Genomic DNA, 24,801 nt, shown 5'->3' on the forward strand with positions numbered 1-24,801 from the left:
ACAAGTGAATAAAATTTATCATTTTAATGAATTTTGGTACAAATTTTTACCCTCACCTCACCTTAAGGCTATATGATACGGAGGCACATGTGAAATTACTCTTTCCCTTCCAAACACACACCCACGCACTACAAGTACGCACGCTCACCGACAAGCTTCGCAGAGGGACAGCTTAAGCAGACAGAAAGCACGAGGGAAATTCTTCAATAAGATATGGCAAGCCAAATCGGAGGGGAGTTGAAAGTGCGCGCCGCCTGCGAGAGCCAGGTGGGCGTGGGGGCGTTTGAAACAGGAGAGGAAACGGTGGCGCGCGTGGCATCTCTTAGTCAGGCAGCCAAGAGGGAAACCACCACGCCGAGTGTTCGAACTGGCGGCAGAGGGGTTCTGGCTGATCTCTTAATACGTGTGAGTACACATGGGTACGCCAGCACTAGTGCTTCCACCCTCGGGGATATCTTGTATTCTTGGCGTTTGTGAGAATTTTCGAGGCGGTCCAAATTTATATATGTAGAAGTGGATAGGTTTCGAACAAAACAAAGCCAACACATGTCAGGCATGGATGGGACAGCTATTGACCTTCAAAACCTTACACTTTATATTGTCAACAAGTTTCCTTTAAAGGAATTCGGAATTGAAGATCAACCTCTCTTTCACACCCCAACCAACCTGTGACACGTGTGGACAATTTCTTTTGTGTCCTCTAGACGAGTCGATATCAGAAAAGTGATGTCCGATTGAACAGCTTTGTAAATTCACTCGGATTCCTTGGAAATTGTGGTAAGGCGTCCTATGGCTTCAACGGCGGCAGTTACACCGTGATTTCTTCAAAATGTCCTGACACACATTCAGTTCGTCTGGCAGCTTTGGGACTCGTTAGCCAAGTGTGGACCCCCTTGTAGTTCACGTTGTGAAGCTTCGATCACATTTCGACGCCTCCCAACTGCTTGAGCAGATCTAAGACGATCATAACTGTCGACAAGCAGTTGGGAGGCGTCGAAATGTGATCGAAGCTTCATAACGTGAGCTAAAAGGGGGTCCACACTTGGCTTAGGAGTCCCAAAGCTGCCAGACGAACTGAATGTGTGTCAAGACATCGTGAAGAAATCAGGGTGTACTGCCGTCGTTGAAGCCACATGACGTAAAGTCGTCTTTTCTCAAAGTACGTGACGCAAAGATACTCCATCAAAGTTCTTGCCGAAGGGCTTGTTAAAAAAATTCATCCTTAAAAATTCGTGGATATTGTACTTTCGATATATCGCGATTCACTGATTTGCAGTGAAAATACTTCACAAGGTAGGGCACGCCAGACCTTGGCTTGTCGTAACAGGCTTCGCGATGCTGCGCCAGTTCCGAAAATCCACGCCTGGCGTTCACATCTTGGCCTGCGGCGCTGGCCTGCCTTCTGCAGGCTCCGTCCCTTACATCGGCGTACTGATCGACGTGTTCACTGGAAAAACCAAAGCATAGTATTACCCTCTGTTTTCAAGCCTAATCGGTTACGCTTGAAACCATGCGTAACAGGCTCATACGTCAAAATTCCCCTTATCCTAACGCATGGGGGTATTTCCATATTATGCTTCATGTCAAGCGTAATGTCTTCAAGCGTACACTCTAAAAAAAAATCAGTACAGAATTTTGTAACATGGTTACGCAGCTTTTTCAATAACATGTGCTACAGAAATTTGTATCACGATGGATACAATTTTTTTCTTTGTAACTTGGTTACAGAATTTCGTAACGGTTACAAAATTTGTAAACAGTCGTTATTCTTCCAAATCAAGCTTCAAAATGAGAACTTTGTTCGAACGTAGTCTCCGTGGGTCTGATTGAAGGTCCTTATGCCATTCTTCAAGTCACAACTTTCCCAGATGTACTCCGAGAAGTCGGGAATCGAACCCCTAACTCTGGGTTGGCGGCCCGCCACGCTACCAACTGTGCTGTGCGGACGCCGTGGAGGACGCGGCGCAGGTAGCCGGTGACCTGAGGCGCGTGCGGTAAGGGACGGAGGCCTTGTCAGCCAAGCATACACGAGACTGAATCTCTTATTCAGAGTCGGGAAAAATAAAAGCACATGAAAACTCTAAGTTTAACTTGTCTCTATGGGCACTGCTGTTCAATTTTGCCGTTAAAACATTATGTTTTAATCTCTGATACAGAATTTAGTATCCAGTTACAATTTTCTGTATCAGTTATGTTACAAACATAATATTGCAACCTTCATGTAACAAATTTCTGTATCAAGGTCCAAAATGATTCATTTTTCTGTAACCGGCACATCTGTTACAAAATTCTATATCACTGATACAAACATCACTGTTAAAAAAAATTCTTAAATTTAATACATAATCTCATCTTAATTTTAATAACCTTTTGTAAGGATATGAAAACTCATAAAGTTTTGTGAAGTTTAAGAAAATTTTTTACATTTACCAAAACATTTCTGACAAGTAATGAAAATATTGGTAACTTTCAGAAACTTTATTAAAATTGAAAAACAGGTTCATAAAATTTGAGATTGTTTGCCAAATGCAATAATTTGTTTCTTAAAATTCAAAATTACTATGACTTTTCTTATTTGATTCTCATCCTGCCAGTTAAAATTGTGATCATTTGACGCTCCACTACCAGTGTACGTAAAGAACAAATTTGGATGATCTTCCTCAAGTGAAGTCGTGTTTGGAGGCCCTTGGATGAGCGCTTCCGCTGCCTAGCGGAGTCTCCGCCGAGAGGCTTGGAGTCATCATCCACATCCTAGGGCCCGCCTCCCAGAGCTCACTCGTGGCGCAGTTGGTAGCGTCACGGTGCAGTAATCCGGTATCCCGGGTTCGAGACCGAGTTGCAACCACGCTTCCAAGCATCTTCGGCAGTGAAATCGACTACTACCATACAATGAATAACTCATAACGTACATAATGCGTTCAATTTTTCCCTACTCTATATTAAATTCTTCTTAAATGCAAAACTATCTTTTAAGAAACAGATTATTACTTTTCATATTTGGTTCTTACTTTTAAGAAGAAAAAGTTTATTAATTTTACTAGCAAAAAGTCTTTGTAAACTGCTTCATAAAAAAGTTTCTTAAAATTAAGATGGATTTTTTTAACAGTGTATTTGTAACCAATGGAGGTGATACCAAATCCTGCATCAAAAATGATACAAAATTCTGTAACTTTTTTTAGAGTGTACACGGTAAAAACGGTTCCTGGTTTTCCCAGGAACTCCCTGGAAATCGCCTGTGCCTTCACCATTGGCTTCCTGGGAAAACCAGGTTCCGTTTTTACCGTGTAACTTTATGCTTGACTAGCATCACTCAAAAACTCTCTTTCTTGGATCTAGTATATATCCATACTAAAACATATTCTAAAGAAATCCTCTAATCAGTATACTAACTTTCAGTATATATTCTCAAAGCTAGTATATTTCCATACTAATACATACTCTAAAGAAATCCTCTTATCGATATACTAACATTCAGTATTTATTCTCATAACTAGAAAGTTTGCATTGTAACTTGTACAATGTCCTCAGAAATTTGAATACTTATGCTACACACTCACTGCAAACTAAGTTGAAATACTGTTGTCCTTGGATAGACATTCAGGTTTGTTTTAAATTTATTCCTTTTCAAATAATTAATCTTTTAAAATATTAGTTTTCCATGAGATGAACCCAGAATTATTGTTGAAGCTTCATAAGTTTTCAAACGATTGAGGTTTACGTAGAAGAAATTTTGTCGTCTCCCACACAAATTTCTAAAAACATTGGCAATGATTGAGGGGTGTAAAAACTGACACTGGTGGCTATACCACAAGTGGAATTCTGTTTCAGAATTGAATTCATTTCAGTACATCCCTCAGACAAAGTGACCAAAAGTCTGCGACAAGTTGACGTAAACTGACTTTGTCGTGAAAGTCCAAAAGAAAAGTTAAATCTTACACTTCACAAATTTTCCATGATCATTAGAAGTACAACTGTTTAGATTATTGTCTTAGGGACTACAACAAGTGTGAAAAGAATTACTTTAATGCAACTTTAAGTTTCAGAGATCTATAAAAATTATTAGTGCTTAATTATATATTTTTTTTTTTTTCAAAATCTCTCTACCATATTGAAATTAGCAAAGTAAATACTAGTAATCTATTGAGTTACCCTTTTGTTAAGTACAGTCGGAGCCAAACAAATAATATTCTAGAGCTACAAAATGGATAGTATTGTCATCATCCGCTAGGTGGCGCTAGTGTCGCTCTATTTACGTCTTGGGTTAAAAAGTGCTTTTGCAGCCGTAATATGGTGTCCTTCTTATTAAAAACCTATACAGAATAAACGTTTGAGGTGCAATGACTCTCCCACGGCAAAATTGATTTCTATCGCTTCAATATTAGCTCAATAAATGTGAGTATAAGTTCGCTCTCACGCACGGCTCCGGGTCGTCGCTTGATAGGGTTCAGGGGCTCTGCCACTCCAGTCAGCACCACGGGTCATCAGCTATGGTCACTGTGAGGAGAATTTTTGATAGTGCTGATCTGCTATCTGGGCACTCTGATATTCGACGCGTAGTCAGAGGGACCCAGGCGATAATTTTAGATATTCCACGGATCCAGGAAGTTAAATTGATTTAGCTGGTGATCAGCATTATGTGAGAAAAATATACTAAAGTTTAGAATATGAGTGAAGAAAACAGCCTTCTAAAAACAAGAATACACATTCTTAATTTAAGAGTGTCGCATAAGAAAAATATACTAAGACTATTTCCCTCTTAATTTAAGTATATTATACTAGGTTCGTATTTTAGACTAAAATATACTAAAGATAAGTATGCCTATCTTATTCCAAGAATCTCAGTTTTTGAGTGATAGAGTAACGTTTTAAAACGTAACTAAATAGTTTTACGAGTGTTCGCTAGTCCAAACAGCATTCGGGTTTTCTATTATTGAGGGCGCCCTCAGAACCCCCCTTTCGAGTACGTACACTGTAAATCCAAAGGCGATACTCTTATTGCCTTTTTTGGCGATGCAATTGAGTGTCGCCAATTAACGGCCTTACGGAAAAGTAATGCCTTCCAAACGGCAGTACACAGAAATATCGCAAAAATTTGGAAGTTCTTAGTTTAATGGCGCAAGGCGATACTTCTTGTGCATCGTCATTCTGAAGGCAAGATTTGTTTGGTAAGGCCGTTTGTTGGCGATTCTACATGGTATCGCCAGTAAAGGTACTTCAGCATTGCATTTGCATTGTATGAAGTTACCGGTCTTCCTGGTCTTACTGCAAGACACCTTTGAGCTTGGCACCCTCGAGAACGTCAGACATTTTGAAAATTGACAGGCTGAAAATTCTGTTCAAATTATGCAACGGGCTTCCTGGTCTTACTGCAAGACACCTTTGAGCTTGACACCCTCGAGAACGTCAGACATTCTGAAAATTCTGTTCAAATTATGCCTAATTGCGATTCCAACCTGATTCTGGGGTCAAAATGTGTTCAATTAGAAAGTATTTGTCTCTCCGCCAGGTGGTGCCAGTGCCGCCCCGCGTGGAAGGATTTGTAGTTGAACTGAAGATGAAACTGCAGTTGTTCATCTGCAGCTCGTTTCTGTAGTTCTTTACTTCCCTTTATTTTAGTATGTGTAAGAGCCTGTTGTTAAAAAGCCTCTTTTTTCTGTTTCAATATTTACTCCTCAAAATAGATGTCACTTTATTGGCTGTGCCGAAAGACATGCTCCTATGCCAGAATTATATCTGCTAAACGTACGAGTTTAACAATTGTCACTAGAAGTTACCTCTCGCGGGTGGCTCCGTGCCGCGATTTCCTGGGTGCGTCAGGCCAACCCTTGGTGAGGCCGGGGAAGAGTCCTCCAACAACGGGACTTCCCTACACTCAATTTACTACCGAGACGGTCCCCTGGAGCACGTCTCTCACATGAGGTCCAAATGCATTCATCATTGTTTTTCCGAGTTTTGGGAACACTTGCCTGCTGTGACTTCCAGACCAAAAATCAGATAATTCAGAAAATTTTGGACGAATATTGTAGACCACGAGCAGCCTATTAGCTAAAGACTTATTTCGGACTCCAAAGGATTTAGTCAAAATTTTCAGTAGGCGATTCTGCATATTTACTCAAGTCGAAACAGTCTGAAGTTTCATCAAGAAACAAATTAACAGTGGGGCCGAGGGGAAATCACTCGCGCAATAGTCGGGTCGTCACCGATTCCTAGTACACGGAAAAAAAAGAAATTCGCCGATTCAACGAGAAAATCGCTGATAGCGAATTTCGGCCTTCTAGATTTGAGACGAGGGGCAAATTCGCTGAAACAGCGAACTTTTGTTCGCCAAACAAATATTCTCTGGAATAGCAAACAAATATTGCTGGGATTGCGATTCATGAACGCTGGGGCAGACATGGGATATTGGCTAGGAATGTGTTAGCGACTTCTGTTCGCTGAAATAGCGAACAGTCTTTGCCCTAGCAAAAAGCGTATCGCTGGCTCATCCAGCGTTAACATGCTTGCTGCTTGACGTTGGTCCAACCCAATGGATTTGCACCGTATGGTACCAGGTGACGCTCAGCTTGACAAATATTCAACCTCAGTAGGATTTGAACCCGTGATCTCCTCAATACGAGACGCACGCTTTGCCTCCAGACTACCATGTCATTCTCCTCGCATCAGCCAGAGGTTCGCACTTGTGTCCTGCGCCCACCTCTGGCATGGTGTTTGTTCGTTTAGCAAATAAATTCGCTCGTAGGTAGGCAAAATGTGATTGCTAAATTAGCCAACTGGGGTTCGCTAAACTAGCGTTCTAAATCCTTGTGTCAGCGTTTATTTTCGCCACTTCAGCGAACTTTAGTCTAGCAAACGCAGTTTCGCTGGAGTAGCGAAATAATTTTTTTCCGTGTATTACGCGTAATAGTAATAGCGTAATAGCCAAATGTTTTAAAATTCTGCCTATTTAGGGTCCGATTTTAGCCTAAACCTTGTAATTTTCAAGCGTTACAAGCCTTCTGTAATAGAACGTAATAGGGAGTAGTCGGGTCACAGTTTTTAAGAGTGATTTCCCCCTCAAGTGGGACTGTGTCGGTGCATCTCTCATGCATTATGTTGCTTTGTGCAGATGGAGTGCTCCGTGTGCTTCGATGTCTACGACGTGGACGGGCGCCGCCCGAAGGTCCTGCCTTGCGGACACACATTCTGCCTGCCCTGCCTGCAGAACCCCAACTTCGGCAATGAATGCCCTCAGGACAGGAAGGTGAGATCAGACCCGATGTCAGTCTTTCAGTTTCAGTGAGCAGCAGCAGGATTGTCAGTGACTTACGTCTGTTAGATCTCAGTCACATCTTTCGCCTCCTTTCGATAGGTGCACAGTGGGCCAGAAGGCCGGTTTGAGGCGGGCTAAACTCTAGACGCGATTCGAGCTCCAGAATCGCTAAATGGGACTCGAACCGAACGTGTGACCCCACCAATGGATTGCTCTCCGAACAAGGAATCCATTGTTGGGGTCACTAGTTCAGTTCGAGTCTCTTTGAGCGACTCTGGAGCTCAAAACGAGTCTAGGATTTTGGCCGCCTCCGTCGGTCTTCTGGCCTACTGTGAGGTGCCACTTGCCATGGTAGCTATTACTGTATGTCCTTTGGGCATTGAAAAGGTTCTGCTGGTCGAGTAGTATTCTGAGCTGAAGACATCGGACATTAAACTCGGGAGTTCTTCACTAACCCGAATTATCACTTGCCCGAATTGTCACTTACCCGAATCTTCACTAGCCCGAATTATCACTAGCCCGAACATCCCACAAGGCAGTTTCAGTAACCCGAATTTGTCACAAACCCGAATTATCACTAGCCCAAATTTTCCCTGAAGTAGTTCCGCCCTTTTTGCAATTTTATGGTTGTGTCTCACTAGCCCGAATTATCACTTGGCCGAATTGTCACTAACCCGAAGGCCACGTCTGTGGAATAAGTGTTTGACAAACCCCGAATTGTCACTACCCGAAACTCGGCACCGGGGTGGGGAAGTATCCGCTTCTGCGGGGTTAGATCTGCCGCGAATAGGGCTGGTCTGTCGCGGTTCGAGTAAGAACTGTCGCGGTTAGAGTAAGATCTGCCCTAGTTAGAGTAAGATCTGTCTTAGAGTAAGATCTGTCTTAGAGTAAGATCTGTCTTAGAGTAAGATCTGTCGCAGTTAGAGTAAGATCTGTCGCGGTTAGAGTAAGATCTGTCTAAGTTAGAGAAAGATCTGTCTTAGAGAAAGATCTGTCTTAGTTAGAGTAAGATCTGTCTTAGTTAGAGAAGGATCTGTCTTAGTTAGAGTAAGATTTTCGCGAGCCCGTTAGGTTAGTATAGGTTGGACAGTTTATTTTCAGACACTCTTGAAGACACTAGGTGTGGCCACCCCCTCCACATTTCGGGTTAGTGACAGACAATTCGGGTTAGTGGGACCAGGAATGGAAACGCTCCGCTTTCGGGCTAGTGACAATTCGGGTTAGTGAAAATTCGGGCCAGTGAAACAACGCTCCTGCACGCATGTTTTCGGGCTATGAAATTTCGGGCTAGTGACAATTCGGGTCAGTGAAAAAAATTTCTTTCTGGACTAAATGGTCGTGTTTTCGGGTTAGTGATAATTGGGCCTAGTGAAGATTCGGGTTAGTGACAATTCGGGCAAGTGATAATTCGGGTTAGTGAAGTAGACTCGTGAGAATGGCCCTGCCCCCGCCCTGCCCCCGCAATTCTGCGAACAGTTAGTTCGCAATTCTGCGAACAGTTGTTCGCAATTCTGCGAACAGTTAGTTCGCAATTCTGCGAACAGTTAGTTCGCCGCGAAAAAAATTAGTTGCGTTTGCTTACACATAGGTTGGCATGTTTTTTAAGAGTGCTCCCCGGCCATTGCCTCAACTCTTCCTTTCGTTTTGGGCCTTCAGGGACAACCCCATGAACTTCCCCGACAACTTCGCGCTGCTTGCGGAGATGCCAGCTAGGTGAGTGAGATCTTTTAGTGCCCCTGTCCGTCTGTGGATGCCTTTACCAACGACACTAATAACTAATTCATTTAAGGGACTGGATCTAAAAACATTTGTTTTGTAAATGAATCCCTGTGAAAATTTGTTTAAATTCAAAATACGAAGATAACTTTTAAAAATAACTATTAACTATTATAACTATTAAAATTTGAGTGCTCTCGTGCTTTGTTCTGAACCCACTCGAAAAATCTCCTTGCCTGGCTTCAATTTTAAAATTCGTTCGCGTCCTGTCTAAACGTACCAGTTTGGTTGGTCTTGCCGATTTTCTTTAAGGGGAGGTTCTGGTGAAAATGCTATTTTCTCCTAAATAGGTCCCGCTGTGAAAATTAGTAAAAAATTTGATTTTTTTCCAAGTAATTAAAAAAAATTTTCATTGGGGACTCACATTCTATGCTCTGAACCCAGTTGCAGAGCCATTTTCTCCTATTTAGGCTTAACTTTGAAAATCTTCTTGCGCATACTATTTTGTCGGAAAAGGTTGGCCTTGGCTTTTTTCACTTCTTCGATTCATTTTTGAAAGATGCCGGCATGCACAACTCAATATGTAAATTACATTTTCATTCGCAAGCTTTCTAACCAATCATGTCACTATAATGGAGCAAAAAGTACAAAATGACAAATTTTAGGGACTTTTCAGTTTTAAAAAGCTTACAGTAATAATATAATGGAAATTTTGAGCTATGCATCCCGGGAAATTTTTTTGAAAATGAATCGAAGAAGTGAAAAATGTCAAGGTCAACCTTTTACGAAAAAATAGTATGCGCAAGGAGATTTTTTAAGATACAGCCGAAATAGGCTCAAAAAGACTCTTCGACTGGGTTCAGAGCCTGGCATGTGCCTTCAAAAATCAAATTTTAGTCTCCTCAAAGAAAGATTTTATATTCCGAACAAATTATGACACTGGGATCCATTTGGGAAATGGCAAGATTTTCACCAGAACCTCCCCTTAAGTCACGTAAAATTTTTGTTTTAACCGATTGTACTAAGTAATATGCTCTTTTAAAATTTAAATTTGATGATGCTGGAATCTTTTATTATTATGGAAAGTTTTATGTATTAAGGGGGGACCCCGGTGAAACTTTCAAGTAGGCTTCAAAATAATCCCAGAAAGTTGAAACTTTGCTTAAATATGAGGTTCATTATGGTGAGTTCCCAAAACAAAATTCAATCCAAAATGCTGAACGGTCTCTGAGAAAAGTGGCTTTTTAGTGTTTTTTAGAGCGTTGGGGAAAAATCTTCCTGCGTCTTTCATTGGGACGGAAAGTCTTGAAAATTTTTTTGGGTTATCCTAAAGATGTATTGAAGAGATTTTAGTGACGGAATTTTCAAATTCAGCTTCTGTCCTGAGATATGAGTTTTCAAATTTTAACATTTAAAAAAAAGGGATTTTTTTCCCTTTTTTCAAACTTTTAGGTGTGTTTTAAAATAAGTAGGGCTGATATCAAGATTCCGTCACTAAAATTTGTCGACAAGTCATCAATGAATAGAGTCCATGCAATACGACTCATGTAGGTGTCAACCAGGAACGCAGGAAGTCTTTCTACGACAAAATTTTTTGTCCACTGAGCAAAGCTGTGAAGTTGAGGGTAGAAGCCAACGACAACTGATCTCAATGTTATTTCCGTCCAAATGATAAAGAAACTATCCACTTAGCTTAAAGGTGTTCAACCTGTTGAATCTGAAAGCTTCTATGCACATTTTTATCTATAAACTTTAAAAATACTATTTTTGGCAATTTTTGGGGGTTTTTCACCAGGGTCCCCCCTTAAGTTTGAACAAAGAGTTCGTGTGCTCAAAAAGCTGTGATAGCTCGTTCAAAATTGTACAAGATTGAGTGTGAACATATGTTAGTTATGGACAAATTTGTACATAAATTAGGTACTTTTTAAACGTGCTTCCACTATCTCTTTTTCTGGCAGGGCCGACGAGCCTTGGTGTGAGACGTGTGGTCTTCGGGTTTCCCCGGTGCCTGTGCCGACGCCGCCCACAGGCCTTGCAGCGTGCGCCAGAGGCGTGTTCAGCAGGAGCAGCGCCAGGCTGATCAGCAAGTTCTCCAGGACCTGCAGCAAGGTCTTCAGACCCTGCAGCAAGGTCTTCAGGACCTGCAGCAAGGTCTTCAGGACCTGCAGCTAGGGCATCTGGACCTGCAGCTAGGCCTTCAGGATGTTCAGCGTGAGATGCAGGACATGCGGCAGACGCAAGATCAGCTTTTGCGCAAGGTGAGAGATAAACGCGCGTTCATAGCAGACAAAAGCCATTTGCTGTGAACCCAATCAAATGGGCACTATTTAGCCTATTTAAGGTGAGGTGTGGGTGAAAATTTTTACCAAAATTGATTAAAATGATAGATTTAATCCACTTGTTATTTTAATGTAAAATATTCTTCTATTACCGACAGCATGTCCAACGGTCTGTGTTATGAACCCCTAAGTGAGTGGTTTATCTAACATGCCTAGTGAAGATTCGGGTTAGTGACAATTCGGGCAAGTGATAATTCGGGTTAGTGAAGTAGACTCGTGAGAATGGCCCTGCCCCCGCCCTGCCCCCGCAATTCTGCGAACAGTTAGTTCGCAATTCTGCGAACAGTTAGTTCGCAATTCTGCGAACAGTTAGTTCGCAATTCTGCGAACAGTTAGTTCGCCGCGACAAAAATTAGTTGCGTTTGCTTACACATAGGTTGGCATGATTTTTAAGAGTGCTCGCCGGCCATTGCCTCAACTCTTCCTTTCGTTTTAGGCCTTCAGGGACAACCCCATGAACTTCCCCGACAACTTCGCGCTGCTTGCGGAGATGCCAGCTAGGTGAGTGAGATCTTTTAGTGCCCCTGTCCGTCTGTGGATGCCTTTACCAACGACACTAATAACTAATTCATTTAAGGGACTGGATCTATAAACATTTGTTTTGTAAATGAATCCCTGTGAAAATTTGTTTAAATTCAAAATACGAAGATAACTATTAAAATAACTATTAACTATTATAACTATTAAAATTTGAGTGCTCTCGTGCTTTGTTCTGAACCCACTCGAAAAACTCTCCTTGCCTGGCTTCAACTTTAAAATTCGTTCGCGTCCTGTCTAAACGTACCAGTTTGGTTGGTCTTGCCGATTTTCTTTAAGGGGAGGTTCTGGTGAAAATGCTATTTTCTCCTAAATAGGTCCCGCTGTGAAAATTAGTAAAAAATTTGATGTTTTTCCAAGTAATTAATAAAAATTTTCATTGGGGACTCACATTCTATGCTCTGAACCCAGTTGCAGAGCCATTTTCTCCTATTTAGGCTTAACTTTGAAAATCTTCTTGCGCATACTATTTTGTCGGAAAAGGTTGGCCTTGGCATTTTTCACTTCTTCGATTCATTTTTGAAAGATGCCGGCATGCACAACTCAATATGTAAATTACATTTTCATTCGCAAGCTTTCTAACCAATCATGTCACTATAATGGAGCAAAAATGTACAAAATAGACAAATTTTAGGGACTTTTCAGCTTAAAAAGCTTACAGTTAATAATATAATGGAAATTTTGAGCTATGCATGCCGGAATTTTTTGAAAATGAATCGAAGAAGTGAAAAATGTCAAGGTCAACCTTTTACGAAAAAATAGTATGCGCAAGGAGATTTTTTAAGATACAGCCGAAATAGGCTCAAAAAGACTCTTCGACTGGGTTCAGAGCCTGGCATGTGCCTTCAAAAATCAAATTTTAGTCTCCTCAAAGAAAGATCTTATATTCCGAACAAATTATGACACTGGGATCCATTTGGGAAATGGCAAGATTTTCACCAGAACCTCCCCTTAAGTCACGTATAATTTTTGTTTTAACCGATTGTACTAAGTAATATGCTCATTTACAATTAATTGATGATGCTGGAATCTTTTATTATTATGGAAAGTTTTATGTATTAAGGGGGGACCCTGGTGAAACTTTCAAGTAGGCTTCAAAATAATCCCAGAAAGTTGAAACTTTGCTTAAATATGAGGTTCATTATGGTGAGTTCCCAAAACAAAATTCAATCCAAAATGCTGAACGGTCTCTGAGAAAAGTGCTTTTTAGTGTTTTTAGAGCGTGGGGGAAAAATCTTCCTGCGTCTTTCATTGGGACGGAAAGTCTTGAAAATTTTTTTGGGTTATCCTAAAGATGTATTGAAGAGATTTTAGTGACGGAATTTTCAAATTCAGCTTCTGTCCTGAGATATGAGTTTTCAAATTTTAACATTTAAAAAAAAGGGATTTTTTTCCCTTTTTTCAAACTTTAGGTGTGTTTTAAATAAGTAGGGGCTGATATCAAGATTCCGTCACTAAAATTTGTCGACAAGTCATCAATGAATAGAGTCCATGCAATACGACTCATGTAGGTGTCAACCAGGAACGCAGGAAGTCTTTCTACGACAAAATTTTTTGTCCACTGAGCAAAGCTGTGAAGTTGAGGGTAGAAGCCAACGACAACTGATCTCAATGTTATTTCCGTCCAAATGATAAAGAAACTATCCACTTAGCTTAAAGGTGTTCAACCTGTTGAATCTGAAAGCTTCTATGCACATTTTTATCTATAAACTTTAAAAATACTATTTTTGGCAATTTTGGCGGTTTTTTCACCAGGGTCCCCCCTTAAGTTTGAACAAAGAGTTCGTGTGCTCAAAAAGCTGTGATAGCTCGTTCAAAATTGTACAAGATTGAGTGTGAACATATGTTAGTTATGGACAAATTTGTACATAAATTAGGTACTTTTTAAACGTGCTTCCACTATCTCTTTTTCTGGCAGGGCCGACGAGCCTTGGTGTGAGACGTGTGGTCTTCGGTTCCGCGGTGCCTGTGCCGACGCCGCCCACAGGCCTTGCAGCGTGCGCCAGAGGCGTGTTCAGCAGGAGCAGCGCCAGGCTGATCAGCAAGTTCTCCAGGACCTGCAGCAAGGTCTTCAGACCCTGCAGCAAGGTCTTCAGGACCTGCAGCAAGGTCTTCAGGACCTGCAGCTAGGGCATCTGGACCTGCAGCTAGGCCTTCAGGATGTTCAGCGTGAGATGCAGGACATGCGGCAGACGCAAGATCAGCTTTTGCGCAAGGTGAGAGATAAACGCGCGTTCATAGCAGACAAAAGCCATTTGCTGTGAACCCAATCAAATGGGCACTATTTAGCCTATTTAAGGTGAGGTGTGGGTGAAAATTTTTACCAAAATTGATTAAAATGATAGATTTAATCCACTTGTTATTTTAATGTAAAATATTCTTCTATTACCGACAGCATGTCCTAACGGTCTGTGTTATGAACCCCTAAGTGAGTGGTTCATCTAACATGCACTGGTGTATGCATTCGCCTTTTCTGGTCACCCAACTCTTATGACAAGTGTTGAAGAAATTTTTTTTCTACTCCGTCAACTGGCTACGCATGCAGTTTTGTTTTATACTGGCCATACCTCTTGGAGTAGTTCTTTGTGGTCCATGTAACAGAGAGATACTTCAAATAGCACACTTTCTTAAATCGTTAAACTTAAAGTGGAAAAAACTTATTTTTTCCAATTAAAATATTGTGAAGCTTGCTCAGTCAAAATAGAAAAATAAAATTCAAATATCTCTCTGTTACATTGAAGTACAGGAGTTTAGGTAACTCCAAAACAAATTTCAGATCATTCCGTCAAAAAACTTTGCCTGGCTGATTTTTCTACTATACGCTTAATTTCAATGAAAAAAGCCTACTGCGGCTAAATGGGTGGGTAGATTTGGATGAAATTTGGTGTGTAATAGTTTTCTACCTAGTACTTACACGCCCTTAAGTTTCAACCACCACAGCCAAGTGGTATAGAAGTTTCCATTTTCACCCACACCTCACCTTAATTGGGTTCAACCCATTCTGATGGGTCTAACCCATGTAATGGGTGCGTGAAAAGTACCCATGTAAACAGGTTGCACCCATAATGGGTCTGACCCATTGCAAAGTGTCGAAGGACTAGACCTTTTATTATTTCTGTTACAAAGAATTCTAGTCTATCCTCCTTGATGGACGTTAACACGCCAAGAACACAACGGTAGTGTTGGATTTGGCCTAATGGTGGTGTTGGATTTGGCGTAGCTGCAGTAGTTTACAAGTTACCCTTTATAGGCTGGCGGAGTGGGCCGAATCTGTGTTCATCCGCGAGGACCAGAGGGACTATGTTACAATGCTAATCTTATGGGGCCTAATTTTGCAATGGCAATTATGAAAAAACTACTCAAAAGTTAGCAGTTTAACCATACAATTCGTAAAAGCTGATTTTTTTCGGAACCCACTGACGTCAGATCCTTCTTTACTGCTGAATTTCGTCAAAACCGATGTACTATAATCACGATAAAATTCACTGCTAATCCAAGTGTGGACCTGGTCCACACTTGGATTAGCAGTGTTCCGATGTTTCGCGGACATGTCACATTACCTCAATTATAGTGCCCCACTTCATTCTAGAAACGGTTTAGATGTATCATTACAGAAAAACGATGCGTCATTTCTTTTGAAATCAGCGAAAACCGGGACATTTATATGTTATGTTGACCGCGCGGAGGGATACGACTCCGCCAGCCTATAGGTGTGAACGTGAAGCGGTTTCGCCTACGTACCGTCAACGGGGGTAACTTGGGACACTTTTTCACGCTTTATGAACGCCAGAGGCAAGATTCTCAACCCAGACCAATGGATCCTAACTGTGTTAAATTTTGACCCTTTTCCCATGATTTCATGCTTGTCAGGTTCATTTGCCTCGATTATATCGTTTCCCAGCGGTCCCGAAAGAGTGTCCCAAGTTACCCCATGACCGGGGACAGCAGGTAAATAGCTGCATTCTCATGCATCTATTGATGTTAATGGATGTAATGAATTTAAGTCACAACATGTAGACCAAGAATTCAGGCCTAGGAACACTTGAAGGACCGATATTGGACTATATATAGGACTCCACGTGGAACTCTCTTTTCTACTGGTATTACACTGGTAGAACTCAAGCGTAGTTTTACGCCTTTCTTCAAGCGTAGTAGAGCTACGCTCGGCTTCAAGCATAGTTCTCCACTTTGCCCCTCTCCCGCCTATCGAAATGCATGGGAGAATTTCTTCTCTACGCTTGACGTCAAGCGTAAAGTCTTGCTTGAATCAAGTATACAACTACGCTTCAGTTTTACCGGTGCATCCAAGCATTTTCTGAAAATTTCAAAATATGGATTACCAGAAGACAAAACTGCAGAGCAAGGCACCCCTTTCCATCATCAGCGTAAAATCCGAAGTTTAAGTTATGTCAGAGACCGAGTCAGTCAACTCCTAGAAGGCTAAGACTGCTGGAAACATGAGGAAAAGACTGTCCCAAGTTACCCCGTAAAATTTCGAGTTTTGATAAATTGATGTCTGGACCGAAGATGGGAAAACTGAAATCAACGCCCTTTTGCGAACGTTATTGTCTATGTATGATCTAACAACCCATAGAGACTAATCGGCCAAATCTGCATTTCACTCCTTGCACTAGGGTCAACTTGTCAATGATTGACATATTTTGTCAAAAACCCTATTATGTAGTTTCCCGTTTCTCAAATACTAATTGTGATGTTATGCACCTCTTCCACCTTTCCGCGCGTGCCCTGAGGCCTCTCAGGGGGCGGCAACGGCCTAGGAAGCGCGTGAAGCCATGCGCGAGTGAGGTGCAGGGGTTACTTATTTTGCTTCGATTGTAAGATCTAGGCCATTAATTGCAAAACGCTTTGCACAGATCAAAAGAGCACAAAATTTGGGGTGCATTAGGCCTAGTAGACTGCCCGGTACTTCCAATTGAACCGAACACAAGGGCGGAATCATTTACATCAACATGGCGCATTCGAGTTTTTTCCTAAATTTGATGATTTCTCGTGTTTTTCGGGGGTTTTCACTGCACCTTAACATCAGGTAAGGGGGGAGTTTCGAGAAGAGCAATACGCCTAATGCACCCTAAATTTCAAGCCCTTTCCATCGGTGCAAAGCGCTTTGAAAAAGACAGTCTAGTTTTCATAATCCCGAACAAGTGCGCAACCTCTTCTCTGACGGCGCGAGCATCGCTTCACGCTCTTTCTAGGCGGTTGCCACCCCCTGGGCCTCTGAAACAAAATCCTGCTGCGGGTTTGACGCTAGGAGCCCACGTCGCTGAATGGCAGCATCTACAAGCTGTACAGGGTAGACTGTCCCAAGTTACCCCTGGTGTCCCAAGTTAACCCTGTTGACGGTAATTTCACGTCATTTTTGCCTAGTTGGCAGGTCCTACTGGACAAAGCCTATGAAGTGTTTGCCTCATAATTACAAAGAAAATGAGGGCATTGTAAATTAGCTTCGTGTTACAAGGATTATGCTTCACGAAGCATTTCTTTGTGGATTTTACAAAGCCTTCGTCTTCTACGAAGTGATTCTTCGTAGAGTTTTAACTGTGTACCAAAATGCGGAGTTTTAGGAGTTTTTCCTTTTGGTTGGTGCCGCATTCCCTCCCACACTGTCGGGACGGCTGTTCTGTGGTTGGATGGGGTCATACTTACCACTTACTGAAGACAACATTTCGAGATTCAAAATCTTAAGCGCTGGCGAATTTCACTCAGTTTGATCATTTGATACTGCTACAAATCAATACGATTTGTGATTTAATTCACTTAAATCTGAAGATGAAAGTGCAAAGAAACCAATAGCGCACGTAGAAATATGTTCTGCTTCCTCTCGTATCCGTCCCAAGCGGTCAAACTGGGCGAAACTCGCCTGCGTTTAAGATAGGATTCTGGGGGAACGGCCAGATGAGATCTTCTGATTAGGACCCCTCGGTTTGCAGCTTGGCGGGACCGGGACACACCCTCCTATCGTAAAACCAAGGTCATTTTCGGAATCAGTACGAAACAAAAGAAACTTTTAAACCGCGCTGACCAATAGTTGTGGTCGGAAAGTCGTCCCTATCGACGCACCCTGGCAATGACTTCCACCGCCCTAGGGCGGTAAGCTTACACTTCTAAAATTTGTTGTCACTTTATGACAAAATCGTGGATGATATTCTCATCAGTTTCAAATAATGACAATCTCCTCAAAGTGATGACATTTTCGTCAAAGCCCCTCCTTATTGCATGGGCGTGACAACAATGACATCAATTGTTTTGATGACATCCTTGTAAGGAAAATTTAGCCATGAAATTGTCATCACGTGACGACTTAAATTTTCAGTGTGACGTAACCGAGCATCAGGGAGTCTTCAGCCCGTTAGATCAGTCACATCTGTTGAACAGGTCGAGGATCTGCAGCTGACTGGAACTGCGGCACCGCCCCCACCATCCCTGGAAATTGATGTGTGGGAACTCAGCCCGAGCGAGAAAAACGACCTGCTTGTCGGTGACCGCTTGGCTCGGGTGAGATTCCTTTTCGGCTTCTTTCACGTCGGGAGGGTTTTCAGTTTGAGTTTGAAAGCTAGTCAAATCAATGAATTCAGTCAAACTTGGAGCTCAGAGGGGGTTGTAGCGTAGTGCCAAGTTGGAAACCCGAAGCTGACACTGAGAATGAAAAGAGTCGCAACCAGGACTCATACTTTGGGTGCAGTATTCTTTTGTTATCACCAAATTTGGTTGAGAATTATTTTATCGCCTCAATTTGGATGACGGAGGTTCCCTCACCCAAATCTGGATGATAACACTTTTTGGCTTAAGAGTAGTAAATACACCCTGTATCGCTCAAATTTGGGCAAACGAACCTTCATTTTCCAAATTAGAGTGACAAAATGATCCTCCCCTAAATTTAGGTGGTGGAGTACCTGGACCTCGGCCAAATTATGACATTGGCCGGAACTTCTTTCGCTCTCAGTGTGTACACTGAGAATGAAAAAGATATGATCAATACCCAATTTTGAGCGAGGTTTACTTTCTCACCCAAATTTGGGTGAGGAAACTTTCCTTACCCAAATTTGGGCGAGGAAAATTTCCTCACCCAGATTTGGGTAATAAAGAATTCCTGACCCAAAATTTTAGTCATGATCATGACTCTTTCACCCTCAGTGTGACCTTCACCGTTTTTGTCGACACATCTAGATACATACAGTTCGTGCCTATATTATAACAGCCTAGATTTCTGCCTTCACTTTAAATTTTGACGCTATGTGGCCGTTCGTGTCAGTGGCGGTGGATTAGTAAGAGATTCGCAGTACCGGATGATTCGGATGCAGCCTCGTATTACCCGCACACTCACTAAATTCTCATGGACTTCTTGTCCATAGCTTTGGCCATATTTGTATGCGAAAGTTGTGTACAAATTTGTGCACAAAGTAGGAACAATTTTATGATTACTTAAGCTCAATATGGAAACATTTTCCCTAATTTAAGTACGAAATTCTACATAGCTTGCGTATGTTCAAATATGGCCATAGTTGTGGGCAGTAAAAGCACATAAGCATTTAGTGTGCCGGTTGCGACCCGAAACTAGATCACTTCTGGTTTGGCATCATGGAAGTGACGCTCCGCTGCAACCCTGTCTTTTTTCTTGTTTTTTATATTACCTCGTAGTTGACGACATTATCTGTGTTGTTAGGTCCGAAAGCTCACAGGGCTGCACTGCTACAACGTCGAGAGGAGCATGGCCGTGCTCATGAAACTCAACCCGCACGTCGAGGAGCTTGGGTTGATTGGGGCACAGCTTCCACAACTCCGCTTTGTTGAGGGCATGACCTCTCTGCGCAAGCTGGATCTGGATGTCTCCTCCCTTATTGAGCACGCCGAGTCATACGAAATCCCGGACTTACCTTTGCAGTTGGAGGAGCTGGAAGTGGAAGGATTCAGTCGGAATCTCTTCTATTGCTTGCCCAAATTGCCCAAGTTGCGAAGGCTGGTCCTGACGACTCCAAACTGGGACACGGTGGTTTTAACTGGTGTCGCGTGGCAGTGCGGTCTTCAGTATCTCAACTTTACACAGCAACGAGCACCATATTTTCGTTGGTGCGCGCTCACGCCGCCACGCCGAAGAACTGGGAGTGCAAGTAGCGTCGGGGCCCCCGGCCCTTTTCTTCGACGGGGGACCTGCCCACCAAGCTGCATGGGTGCGGGCTTCTCGCCCTGAGGCGTTTCACTCTGCGCCGCGACGTGTTTCCGCACTATTCTACTTCGTGCTCGCGACAGCTGTCTGACTGCAGGGCACTTTTCGGACCAACCGTCGAGGTGCGGTGCACCGTGTGCAGCGAAGAATAGGGGTAGCTGCGCTGTTGAAGCAAGCGTCAACATAAACCGAAATGGTGACATTTTTCTACAGGCTCCCGGATTGTGATTTTGATGAAGATGAGAGGATGGGTTTTTTATTCATGCTCGTGTACCGATATATGCATTTAATTCTATATTGCTTTTTTTTTTCTGTCTTTTCAATATAATGTTCATTGAAATTATGAGTGTATTCTAGCACAAGGAAAAGAGATTTTCGAAGCGGAAAGAGAGTTTATGCGCACTAGGAAAATTGTGGTATCCTTATGTTAAATTTTAAAAAAAAAAACATTTAAATAAAGTTAAATTAGAAATAAATTTGCACTGAATATCTCAACACATCACTAGTTTTCAGTACCCCTTGATTCGAGCAATAAACGAATTTATTTGCACGCACACACTCTAAATGTTTTTAGTGGTATATGGTTGTACAGCAACAATCAGATGAGTGAAAATTTAGTCGTTCCAAAACATAGAATGTCGTCATGAACCAAAGCAAAACTAATGTCGTTGAATCTAGTCAGAAAAAAGTTGTCGTTGAAGAAAAAATATTCTTGTTATCACCTTTTAAAGATATAATTTTTGTGGAAACAACACCTTTTGCAATCATCTGCTCACTTACAGCATATTATGAAAAATCATGTATTTTGTTCTTCTAAGTCATAGGGAAATTACAATTGTTAAAAAAAGAACCATGCAAAATAAATTTGCTTCAAAAGTACTCCCTAAATACTTTTCGCAGACCCTTACAATAATTACATTACTTACAATACTTGTCGTTGACAAACAACATTTGTTGTGGTCAACGACTTGTTTTTGAAGTTGGACGTTGATGTGTAAATTTCAAGTTAGTTGTGAAATTTTCCTTTAGTTTCCCGTATGACTATAGTTTTTAAAAAGCTATGCATTCCTCAACAAATCTTATCGCTAAAAGTATTAGCGATAAATGTGTCGCTAAGTTACGGCCAAATTTTATCAGCGTATGTGGGGAAAAAAAGGGCCCTGAACGTACTTTGCACTGTAAGGGAGGGTGGGGCAATTCGTCCCCAAACCCCCCCATATTAACGCAAGAGGGCTTTCGAAGGAGGGCGCCTGGCGTGGGTGGAAACCCAGAGGCCTGCAATGACAGTTCCGGCCGGAACGGATACGTTCCTTTCGCGATTAAAGCCACTGGGAACCGATCCGAACTGTTGGTCTGGGGTAATTTTTTCCCCAATCACCCGAGGTCCCAAAATCGATGTCTCCGATTTCGACGAAACTTTGTGGGTGTGTTCCCTATGTAGCAAAGAGCTCCAAAAAAAATTTTCAATTTTTTTGGGTCGGCCCAAAAATTTTTATCACGTATTTTTGCTGAGCGAAGCGAAGCACCCGGTTTGGGATTTTGAATAGCTCATTTGTCCGCCCCCCCCCCCCGATACCTTTATTTACAAGAGGTATCTTCCTCTGTTTATTTTTACTATATTCATATGCGTATACATAGTCGAAGCTCCATAGTCCAAGCTCTATAGCCCAAGTTTATAGTCCAAGCTCCATAGTCCAAGCTCCATAGCCCAAGCTCCATAGTCCAAGCTCCATAGTCCAACTCCATAGCCCAAACTCCATAGCCCTAAGCTCCATAGCCCAATATTCTATAGTCCAAGCTCAATAGCCCAAGCCCAATAGCCCAAAGTCAATAGTCCAAGCTCCATAGTCGTACGCCAAGCGCCATTTAGTTTGAGAATAAGATCTGTCGGAGTAGGGTAAAGATCGGGTTACGAGTAGAGTAAGATCTGTCACGTGCCCGTTAGGTTAGGTTAGGATTGGTTGGAACATTTAGTTTGAGAATAAGATCGGTCGAGAGTAGGGAAAGATCTGTCACGAGTAGAGAAAGATCTGTCACGAGCCCGTTAGGTTAGGTTAGGTTGGGTTTTGGACCATTTATTTTGAGAATAAGATCTGTCGAGAGTAGGGTAAGATCTGTCACGAGTAGAGTAAGATCTGTCAGGGTGCCCGTTAGGTTAGGTTAGGATTGGTTGGAACATTTAGTTTGAGAATAAGATCGGTCGAGAGTAGGGAAAGATCTGTCACGAGTAGAGAAAGATCTGTCACGAGCCCGTTAGGTTAGGTTAGGATTGGTTGGCCCATTTAGTTTGAGAATAAGATCTGTCGAGAGTAGGGAAAGATCTGTCAGGGGTAGAGTAAGATCTGTCACGAGCCCGTTAGGTTAGGTTAGGATTGGTTGGAACATTTAGTTTTAGATTATTAAATAGCCTTCCGTCGATTCAAGGAGAAACCAACCATTGCGGAATCACAATCCTTCGCGCAAAAGCATACTTCCTGGCTATCCCCCCCCCAAAAGAAAAGAGGCTCATTTTCAAAAAAAAACCATCCAAATTTACTACTGATGAAAATGCTTTTCCCATCTCCAGCAGAATCCAGCTCAGCATCGAGGCCGAAGGCCTTCCCCTGGCTAGTGTAAAAAACACTGAAACCTGCACAAAATTTTTTTTTTTGGGTTGCCTGAGGGTGACCTCCCCGGGTTTGATTTTTTTTTTTCATGGTACTGAAAAAAAAAAATCCCCGGGGCCACTCAAAAAGTCACTTGTTCCAGGAGATATGGACCAAAAAAATTTGTTTTTCGCGAATACCCAAAAAAAGCATCCGAATTTTTTTATGATAATTTTTTTTTGGAAGGTCCTGTGGTGGTCTATCCCCCCTTATTTTTGGGTTTTTGGGGTTTTGGGCCAAAGGAAAACCGAATAAAAAATTTCGTTTTTTCCGTTTTTTTCGCAGTTTTGGCCCATAGTATCGCCATTTTAAGTCTGACTTAATGAGTGCCATTAGACTTTTTTTTGCCTTTTAAGACGAATCGATTGATATAAGTTGAAGTCAAATCGGAGTATTTTTAAAATCGCCTATTTTACGATCGGGATCCAACTAATCTAGATGCGTAAAAAAAGGGGATTTTTAAAATACTCCGATTTGACTTCAACTTATATCAATCGATAAAATGGCGATACTATGGGCCAAAAAAATGCGAAAAAACGGGAAAAAAAACAATTTTTATTCGGTTTTCCATTGTCCAAACCCAAAACCAATAAGGGTGATAGACCACCACAGGACCTTCCTAAAAAAAAATTATCATCAAAAAAATTCGGATGCATTTTTTGGGTATTCGCGAAAAAAAAGAATTTTTTGGTCCTTATCTCCTGGAACAAGTGACTTTAACAGTGGCCCCGGGGACCTTTTTTTTTCAGTACCCTGAAAGAAAAAAAAATCAACCGGGCAGGTCCCCCCTCAGGCAACAAACAAATTTTTTGTGCAGGTTTCAGTGTTTTTTTCAAAATACGTGATAAAAATTTTTTTGGGGCCCACCAAAAAAGTTTTAAAATTTTTTCTGGAGCTCTTTGCTACTAGGGAAAAACACCCCAAAGTTTCGTCGAAATCGGAGACATCGATTTCGGGACCTCGGGTGACTTGGGAAAGAATTACCCCTCGGTTGGCTTCATAGCTATTGGATCTACAAGAACTGTTGACAACCTTCAAGTCCCGGCACCTCCCAAACGGTTTTTTTTTTTTTTTTTTTTTTTTGTTTTTAAAGATTTTTTTTTCTGTGGCAGCTGTTGGATGTTCGGCTGTCTGTACGGAACAAGTGCTTACTTTTGCGCGGTTACAAAAGTCATTTACACCGAAAAAAAAATTTTTGCTTCTGCCGGGGTTCGAAGCCGCACTGCCAAAATCGACTCGTGAAGCTCAGCGACGGAACCGAATCATGCCCTCTCTGTTGACTAACCATTGCAGACCTCTGGTGGCAGCAGAGTAAAGGTGCCCCCTACACTCGTTGAGTTTTTTCGATGCGTCTATTAATTTTTTATATCCCTCGATCTTGTTGATTTACAAGGCGATTCCATGCCCCAAAACCCAAAGAAACTCTTGGAAATTCATTTCTTTGATTTGGGGTGAAACTTTTTTTTGGGGTAGGGATCAATATGAAAAGATTCAATATCAAAGGGTTTTGCGATATCTATCCCGTTTGCTGTAATAACATAGCGAAGGTTTCTTTTTGGTCAGAATCATGATATTTTTTTTATTTTTCTCCGTACTTACTTGAAGTTTTCGATTTGTTCCGAGAATGGTTCTTTACGTAAAAAGAGCTGGGAAAAAACGATGGAAATAGTTTCGAGTCGATTGGGTGAAGTTTTGATGTCGGTTTCTCCCCTTTAACGTAATTTTTTTTTCCCAAAAGTCGATCACTGTTAAATAAAATCTGAAAATTCAGACCGCTTTTGTCAGACTTGGTGGTCTGAATCTTTTTTCAGACTAGTTTCAGACTGCTTGTCTGAAAATTTTGCCTTCCGGTATGAAAATTGCGACCTGATCGTCCAGAACCTGAATTTAGACCAGCGCAGTCTGAAAATTTAGATGGTTAAGTCTGAAAATTCAGACCAACCCAAGATTTCGTTTGTCCGCTAGATGGCGCGCATGTTGTGGAACATACCTACTTCTGTTTAAAAGGCTTCTAATGTGAAAATATATTAGTTGAAAAGTTCCAAATTGACAGGACTTAATCGGCCATATGGGGAACCATTCTCTGCTGCAAGATTTATCTCCGTAATATGGGTGGAAGTTGAAAAATCCACA

At 41.8% G+C, this 24,801-nt stretch overlaps 1 protein-coding gene across 1 annotated transcript; it reads left to right on the forward strand.

Moving 5' to 3' along the window:
* Positions 1 to 223: 223 nt before the first annotated feature.
* On the forward strand, positions 224 to 20,469 carry LOC117651833. The gene is made up of 6 exons (XM_034396240.1): positions 224 to 405; positions 7,106 to 7,240; positions 11,741 to 11,805; positions 13,760 to 14,057; positions 18,235 to 18,354; positions 19,523 to 20,469. Exons 2-6 carry the CDS (start codon positions 7,106 to 7,108, stop codon positions 20,045 to 20,047), a joined length of 1,143 nt encoding a protein of 380 aa, XP_034252131.1. The 5' UTR covers positions 224 to 405; the 3' UTR covers positions 20,048 to 20,469.
* Positions 20,470 to 24,801: the final 4,332 nt, after the last annotated feature.

Source organism: Thrips palmi, unplaced genomic scaffold (genome assembly GCF_012932325.1).
Source record: "Thrips palmi isolate BJ-2018 unplaced genomic scaffold, TpBJ-2018v1 HiC_scaffold_6, whole genome shotgun sequence".
NCBI lineage: Eukaryota > Metazoa > Arthropoda > Insecta > Thysanoptera > Thripidae > Thrips > Thrips palmi.